This window comes from Mesitornis unicolor, unplaced genomic scaffold (genome assembly GCF_000695765.1).
Source record: "Mesitornis unicolor isolate BGI_N332 unplaced genomic scaffold, ASM69576v1 scaffold12290, whole genome shotgun sequence".
Lineage (NCBI taxonomy): Eukaryota > Metazoa > Chordata > Aves > Mesitornithiformes > Mesitornithidae > Mesitornis > Mesitornis unicolor.
Window position 1 is genome coordinate 11,314 of NW_010156287.1, and position 8,581 is coordinate 19,894.

The window sequence follows — 8,581 nt, forward strand, 5'->3', positions numbered from 1 at the left end:
CACAGCCCTTCTCCCTGCCCCACCAATATCCCAATACCTACCCTTTCTTGGGAAAGACAGCAATGGCTCGGGGCTCATCCAGGCTGTTATTGATCAGCACTTTCCTAGAGCTTCCATCCAGTCTAGCTACTTCTATGGTATTGCGTCCTGTGTCTGTCCAGTAGAGGTTCCTGGCAACCCAGTCCACTGCCAGGCCATCCGTAGTCTTCAGACCCTGACCAATAACAGTTTCCATGTTGCTGCCATTCAGATCAGATCGCCTGGATGGAAATCAATGACAAAAGGCAGTGAGGAAAAAGTAGTTCCCAGAAAGGCTTCACACCTCCATGTGTGATTCCATCAGCCACAGGGACACCTCATACTGCTACCTACATAATATGTTTTTCCCCATAGCAAGTTCAAAACACCTTCAGCATTTAGTTCATCAATACACACGATGCTGTGTACCAAATACCAGGTGTAAATAGTGGTGTATCGCCAGCATCTCAGTCTCCCCAACTTATTGATTCACTCCACAGTTCACTGTGGCACAACCAGCACAAATAGCTGGGTGAGCTGGGCACTGGCCAAACAGATGACTGGCACCCACCTGATGACATCAAGAAATACATCTGTGTAGTAAATCTTGCCATCCACACTATCATAGTCTAGAGAAATGACATTGTTCAGCTCAGGGACAGGTATGTGCACATCTGTGTGGTCACTGGTGTCCAACGAGATACGACGAATGGAAGCACGGCTAGAGAAAAGCAGGTAGGTCTCTGGAGAAGAGTCACACGTCTGCTCATCTCTCTTCAGCTGGATGCCAGTGGGGCAGGCACAAGAGAAGCCAGTGGGGTGAGGCAAGCAAAGGTGGGAGCAGCCACCATTTCGAATTCCACATTTATTGAAGCCTTTAGAAATAGGGAAAGCATAGTTTAAGGATCAGCATGATCCCACACACCAAAGCTTTATTTTAATGGCTATACAGATGCACAACTTGCTAGCAGCTGAGTTCATCCTTACCATCCTGGCCTTGTTGGCAATTACAGCCCTTCATACACAGTCTACCTCCCTCCCCTCCAAGATTCATGGAGGCTATGGACATGGGTTGGGTAGGGAGAACAGGAGAGTACAGAAAGAAGGGGGAGAATTAGGAGCAAAATCTTGACTTGCATTCTTTGCTAATCCTAGTTTTCTCATAGAAAAAGGGAGAGCCGAATGCTGATAGATTCACACAACTGCAGTTTAGCTTTATTATTGCTGCAAATGGTAATGCTGACATAAAGATCCAACCCTGTGGGGAAGCAGTGTGACAATGCACCAGAGGCCAGGCTGACAAAGAAGCTTCTGTTTCAACTTAGCTGCACACAGTGGCAAGTAAACAAAGGCATCAGAGAAGCCTGCTGAAAGTGCCTGACATATTAGGGTCATATCTCCTTTAAAAAAAAAAAAAAGGGGGAAAAACCCCCCCCCGAACATTTACTAGGAGGGGATAAGCCCAGAAGACAGGTGCAGGGACTGGGAGAAAGACAATGGGGATATGATGATTACTTAGACTTAGCTGTAAATTATAAAGTTATACTGTCAGGAGTAATGTTGTGCTGTTAGTAACCACAGGAGAAGCAGCACAGGGTTTTCTGTAAAAGTATGTATTGGGGACATTCCACCAAAATGAAACCACAGCACGAAGCAACAACTCCCACTGAAGGCAAGATGGCATTATATAGGATTCCCCAAAGAGTAACATAAGGAACCTGAATCTGGCACAGAATATTTGGAGAGCATGATATATCGAGCAACTGAAGACACAGAAATTTTGTAGAGCAAAGCAGCAGACAAGAAAATTAAGTCTGCAATCATTGGGAAAAAAAAGTGACTAGAACTTGAAATAAGGTTTCAGCAACTAGCTTAAGAAGAATTAGTGCCTTCTGGAGTTAAAAAAAGGGAAACTGTCAAATGCCAGTAGATTCTGGTGAAGCCTAATAGGGCATGACTCATTCAGTCCTCCTAAAAAAGTGGCCCTGATGTGTGCGAGAATGAGGTTGTCTGTGCAATCCAGTGAAGAAAATGGGAAGAAGAGGGTCAAGAGGCATGCAATAATAAACATCAGACCTATAGAGCTGGGTAAATAGGGAGAAGTGCAAAAATAGTTAAACATGAGGGAAGAAATAAAGAAAAGCTGATTTTTGAGAAGTTACTCTAACATTCATGCTTTACACCAAATGAGTCTCTCCAATGACAGCTCTGAAGGGTTCCCCTAGTCACCACAGACACATGCTGATTTGGGAGCAGCCTAGATACTCACCCAGGGGCCGTGCCCTGTCAACAGCCTGAATGTCCATGAGGCCAGGCAAGTTTGCCCTCACCAAGATGACATTGGCACCAGTGTCCTTGTCAGCCCTGTGAATGCTGCGAGTTTGCCAGTCAGTCCAGTAGATGTAAGAGTCCAGCAAAGTGAGGCCATATGGGTGTTGCACTGGAGACAGCAGCGTGCGGCGGTTAGCACCATTGAGATCTGCAGCCTCAATCCGCTGAAGAAAAAAGTAAACATTAGTCCCACAGTCAAAACTGCTAGCAATTACTGTATCAAGTGGGAAGCAGAGCTTAAGCAAGTGATGTTATTCAAGTCCACCCTCATCATAGCCTATGCTCTCAGAAAAGCTTATGTTCCCCTTGCTCTTTTGATAGCTTGCTCAAGACCTTCAAAACAGTCTCCAGGCTACCAAAGACACAATGATGAACAATGCTGAAGAAGAGAACCAGACCTCAGTGTGTGCATCAGCCCAGAGCAGCTGGGATCCAGCCTTATCCACTGCCAGACCGTTAGGCCAGCCCAGGTTATTGCTGATCAACACTGCACGTCCAGAGCCATCCATCCCAGAGCGTTCCAGCTTGGCATTCTCACCCCAGTCCGTCCAGTACATATACCTGGGGAAAAGCCAGCAAGTGTTACAGAAACAGAGGTCAGAAGTTCTGCTCTAACCCCTAGATAGCCTCTTGACAACACTAACCCCATCTCATGGTATAAAGCTATTGCCCGAGGGCTGTCCAGGTTCTGCCAGACCAAGACTTTCCTCATGGAGCCATCAAGGTTACCAACTTCAATACGGTTTGTTCCTGTATCTGTCCAATATATCTTCCTGCCAATAGCATCCACAGCCAGCCCATCTGTAGTCAATAGACCTGAGAAAACAGAAAGGTGTATTGGTCACAGCTCATCCTCCCCAGGCAGTTGATTGAGGCTTTGTTTGCTCTTCCACTGAAAATTTAAAGATCATTCTACCAGGGTATCAGAGAATCTCTCTTTTCATGTGGCATGGAGGTGAGATGCTCCCAGGCCAAAATCCTTCTTACCTGTAGTGATGATGTCCTCAAATTGTGATCCATCAAGGGCAGCCCGGCTGATTTTCCGCAGTGTGCTGTCTGACCAGTAAACCTTTCCTGGGTGGAAAGAGAAGAAAGAGAAAGTTAAAAAAAGTCCACAACAAAACCAAACCAAAACAAACCCCAACAACCAAACAGGAAGATCCTTAAAAAGCATATCCAGGTCTCTGACTACCAGCTACACCATTCAAAACAGATGTGACTGAACAGGAATAAGAGCAGCACAAGACTAATAAGATAGAATGATAAAATAGTAAAAACTATCTGTAATCCTCCCCAAAATATGTAGGCGTACTGGCACCCAGACCTTTACACAAGGCCAGAGAACACATAACATGTCATCAGCTAGTAGTATAGAGTTCCACATCTCATTTCTTAAAATATCCCAGAGGACAGCAATCGGATCACCTACCCAAATTCACAACCTACAGTAAGATCTGCACCTGGGTCTTTACTCAGACATTTAGATATGAAGTCACTTGTTGCCTTTCAAACAGACCTTCATGAGGATCCACTCCAATTGCAATGGTGTTCTTCATGGTGACATTGACAGAGACAACAACATCTGCAAAGTAGGGAATATCCAGAGAGACCATCCGGATGTCAGTTCTTCTGGCGAAGATCAGAAAGCTTGTCATTCCTGCAGAGAGTTGAAAATGGACAGATATTGGCAAGGAACAAGTTTAGTCAACTGTAGGCATAATTTATTGAACATTCTGGAAGTGATATCCACTTCAGTGGAAAGTGGGAAATCTCAGGCACATCTCTGCTTACAGGGAGTCTGCACACAAAAGCTTTACTGAGCATTACAGAATGCTTCTTTACCTCCAAGTCAAAAAGGGGTGCACTCATAGAAGAGTTACGTCACTAATATGTGTGAGAAATGGGAATTAGGAGTCAGTTTTTTTCCTGCTAAGGAGAAAAAATGGATGTACCATGGCCTGCAGCAGAGTGCCTTACACAATTCTCAAAAAGAGGGTCCATGGGAGGAGCGCGTGCAGACCTATTAAAGCATATAGCATCTTAAAAAGAATCCACCTCAAGACCAGGTCAAAAGTACAGAGAAAAATGTGACATCTGGTTTAGTTGCCCAACATAATGTCAAGAAAAATTTCTGCTGTGTCAATCCAGTTATCAGTAAGTTTTCTCATAGTAATTCCTACTCAAAATGAAGGTGCAGGCATCAGATGGGTTTTTCATGGGATAAAGCAAATAAACACATAGAAGTTAATTTTACACTCTAACAAAGCAGCAGCAAAGTGTAGCTGTGATACAAAACTGCAATGAGGATCCTACAGAGAGGACTCACCAGGGGAGCAGGTCTTGCCATCAGATTGCAGGTTGATCCCAGTAGGGCAGGTACAGCTGTAACCTTTTGGAAGAGGTGCCAAAAGGCACAGGTGACTGCAGTCTCCATTGCTGACTTCACATGCTGTATGTACTATAGGAAAGGAGATGAGAAATCCGTAAGTCAGTAGCACAGGCACAAAAAAGGAGTGCAACAACTATAGAAATGCATTCTAAAATGCCCTTAAATACCAAGCCGAGATATTCTCATGCTCTCATATTCCACCCAGAGACTTAAGGCATCGAGGGCTGACAGACAGGTCAGCTCCTTGCAGGAGAGCTGTGCCACATATCAGAGCCTGAGCAAGCTCTCAGCTCAGTGTGGCTTGGGGCGAGCTCTGTACCTGGTGGCCTGTGCCGGTGGAAAACATGAATATCCATAAGATTCTCCAGATTGTCCTGCAGCGTTTCCCGAGCCTGCCCAGTCCTTCTATCTGCGCTCTGGATGCTTTTGGCCTGCCAGTCTGTCCAGTAGATTCTCTCGCCATAAAGAGTAAGTCCAAAGGGGTGAGGCAGATTGCTCCCAATCAGCACCTGGTCAGATTACCCCCAGCCCCCCCAGAAAACATTACTAAGAAGTCACTAAGGGAAATATGCTTCCCTTGCCCCCTCTCAACATCATAATGTACAGTCACAGCTAAAGGAGAGTGATGGGGCAACATTAGCCCTCAAATGGAGGTTCCCTCACACACAGTTTATAACTGAAAGGGAACTCTTCTCTCCCAGTGAAAGCAGCTCAGCATGTCTTGATTTGGAGATTTCACTTTCAACTGGAAAGAGAGGCAGGGGCCATCAGCGCTCTGTGCTCTAGGCCTTACACCTCAGGCTCCCAGACTCCCTCCACAAAGATGGCTTTCTTACCTTCCTGTTGCTTCCATCCAGATTGGCATACTCAATCGTCTTCATGCCTGCATCTGCCCAGTACAAGCGCTGCGACTCGTAGTCAATGGCCAAGCCATTAGGCCATGTCAGGTTGGAGGAAATGATCACCAAGCGGTTTGAGGCATCCATACCAGCACGCTCAATTTTTGGGCTGGCTCCCCAGTCAGTCCAGTACATAAACCTGAATACAAGCCCAGACATAAGTGAATGCCTGCACTCCTTCACTGCCACTATGGCCAGGCAGTGTTACAGAGAAGCAAGAGAGCCAAGTGCCTTAAGGCCCTAGCAGGAAGCAGCATTAGAAAGCAGAGTTAGACTAATATTGTACTCATACCCAGTCTTGGGTTCTTGTAATGTACCTAAAATCATACTCAAATTTATTATCCATGCTTATCTTGTTCCACTAGCATCCAAAATCAGGTCTCTAATTTCAGACTTTGGCAGGACATAGAACAATGGCACCAGAGAGAAAGACAATTGCACAAAACCAAAGAACCCAAACATTTTTAGACATGCTAGAATTGCCATATCATCCCAGAAGAAAGAATCTCTTACCCTCCAACAGGGTCCACGACAATATCTCTAGGTCTGTCCAGGTTCTCCCAGATTAGAACAGTTCTCATGGTCCCATCTGTGTTCGAGACCTCTATCCGATCTGTTCCTACAAAAGTCGAGAGAATGAGAGAGAGATCAAAGACCACTGGAACTGCAAGAGCTAAGGCAAAAACCATCCAGACAACAATGCATTCTTCCCCTCCATCCATCTGTTCACAGCTGGAAGATAGGTAAGAAACGTGCCTCAAAGTGTGACCTTCCATTAGACCTGTCAAGTCACCTCTGCAGCTGTCACTAGTGCAGAGTCCTGTATGAATGTAATCCAGTTCTTTCTTAAACCCTCAAGGTGTCTACATAGGCATGAGAGAACAGCAAGAAAATAATCACCTTCCTTACCCCCCTCTGAACTATGACTTTCCAATCCTCCAAATACCACCTGCTGCTCCCCAAGATACACTGTTGGAAGATGTAAACACACACAATCACAAACTATGCGGCAGGACAGCATTGGTGCCTGACTTCTACTAGAAACCTTTCTACAGAATTACTACTGGGGAATACTGCAAAAAGAATTAAACTCAGGATTCCAGCTCAACTCCTACTTTGTTAGAAGCACATGAGATGAAATTCCATTTTTTGCAAGACAGAACCAAACAAATTTGGACTGAGACAGATAGAACTACTCAGCTGTTCTTCAGTTTTCATGACTAATAAGGCAGACAGAAGCCTAGGTAAAGCAGAGGATCCCAGTACCTGCATCAGTCCAGTACAGCTTGTTGGTGACCCAGTCAATTGCCAGTCCAGCTGGACTTTCCATGCTTGTGTCCACTACAACCTAAATACAAACAGAAAAAAAATCCTCAGTGAGATTAGACATTAGGGAGAAAGGACTTGCCCAGTGCACCACCCATTTAACAAACAACATTAATTTTCAAAAGGCAAAAAACCAAGCAAAGCAATGCCATACAGAAGAGAACATGAAGGACTTAGAAGTTCAAATAAGTCTTACATTTAGAGAAACATCTATTTTTCATGTCTGTTCAAAATGCAACTCCAAACTTTGGACTCTGTCCCCCTGAGTTACAGCAATATTAGCCTAAGGGTGTGTGCAAAATGCATACTCAAGGAGCATGGCTCTTGCTCCAGAGGATTTAATACTTCTTCCTTTCAGATTTTAGGGATACAACAAAGGAATTTACCACAGTTTACAAATTAACACACTTCATGTCCCAATTCAAGGTCTTCCATACAAGCAGGAACGTACACCAAAGTTGCATATAAAGCATTCGGTGATCTCAGGGCTCTTCTGAGCCAGAACTAGGCAAACTAATGAACAAATCCAGCATGAACTGCAGCTCCTTAGAAGGCCAGTGTATACCAGTAGCTTGAAATCTGATGCCCAAGGAATCTCCTGGCTAGATGACCTCCACATGTAGTTAACATTGTACCTCCTGGCTTGATCCATCCCATTTTGCTCGGCTGATTGAGTCGGTGCTAACATCTGTCCAGTAGACGTAGTCATCCTTTGAGTCCCAGTCTAGAGCCACAGCGCTGCGAACATCAGCAAGTGGGATGACATCATCTGACAGGTCATCTGTGTCAAAGCTGATCCGACGGATGTCCATCCTTCGGGCAAAAAGCAGGAACTTGTCAAGACCTGATCAAAGGTCGAAAGGTCTTCTTTTAATTTCTCTAAGTTCAACAATACAGCGATAGACACAGACAATTCCTGGCTATATCCAACCTTAACCAATTACATCATCTCTCACTGGCAGGTCACAGCCCAGGATTTTATTGGTAACAAAATACCACTGAGGGGGAAGGCTGGAGGGGGTTGGTGGAAGGGAATAGAGTAGTAGGGAGTTGTCTCCTGGGGGTAATCTATGCTGAGGGAACAAAGTCTACCATGTTCTTCAAAGAATGGCATAGACCTCCCTCCAAATCAAATAGCTATCCCATTTCCTGTGAATCTAGGAGACAGTTGGCCTAATTCATCCCATGATTACGAGGCAAGAGAAACTGTGACAACCAAGAGGACTGAATTTTTTGTTCACTGCTGACACAGCTCCGATGAGAGCTTTAGGGAAACAACCAGCTGTGACAGGTAGTGTGGCAACAATAGCAGCCCAGAAATAAGGTCCCAAGGATGAAGCTTCTCTGTATCCCCACCCACCAAGCCTAGTGAGGGCAACAGAAATGCAAAACAGAGGAATGCATCAAAAAGGTGAAGCATCCTCTGGCAAAGCTCTTAATACTGCTGACTCAGTTTATCCAGCTGCATCTTCCTGGAAGCAACTGCTGCTGCTTACTCCCGTTGCCAACCCTCTGCCACCCGCTGAACATCTGAGCATGCAGGCTATGGTCCCACCTCACTTACTCTGGGCGCAGGCATGGCTGCTGGTCTTGCGGAAGCCCGTGGGGCAGGCGCAGG

At 45.3% G+C, this 8,581-nt stretch overlaps 1 protein-coding gene across 1 annotated transcript in view; it reads right to left on the reverse strand.

Annotated features, from left to right (window-relative positions):
• LRP4 (low density lipoprotein receptor-related protein 4) overlaps positions 1-8,573 on the reverse strand; it is a 15,749-nt gene extending 7,176 nt beyond the window's left edge. The window contains exons 1-14 of the mRNA XM_010188137.1: positions 8,528-8,573; positions 7,599-7,807; positions 6,904-6,985; positions 6,151-6,256; positions 5,575-5,776; positions 5,058-5,247; positions 4,676-4,807; positions 3,866-4,006; positions 3,337-3,423; positions 2,994-3,165; positions 2,748-2,910; positions 2,288-2,513; positions 590-893; positions 42-260 (exon numbers count right to left, since the gene is read on the reverse strand). Coding sequence (XP_010186439.1) covers positions 42-260; positions 590-893; positions 2,288-2,513; positions 2,748-2,910; positions 2,994-3,165; positions 3,337-3,423; positions 3,866-4,006; positions 4,676-4,807; positions 5,058-5,247; positions 5,575-5,776; positions 6,151-6,256; positions 6,904-6,985; positions 7,599-7,775 — 2,201 coding nt within the window. The 5' untranslated portion in view covers positions 7,776-7,807; positions 8,528-8,573. The remainder of the gene's footprint in view (positions 1-41; positions 261-589; positions 894-2,287; positions 2,514-2,747; positions 2,911-2,993; positions 3,166-3,336; positions 3,424-3,865; positions 4,007-4,675; positions 4,808-5,057; positions 5,248-5,574; positions 5,777-6,150; positions 6,257-6,903; positions 6,986-7,598; positions 7,808-8,527) is intronic.
• Positions 8,574-8,581: the final 8 nt, after the last annotated feature.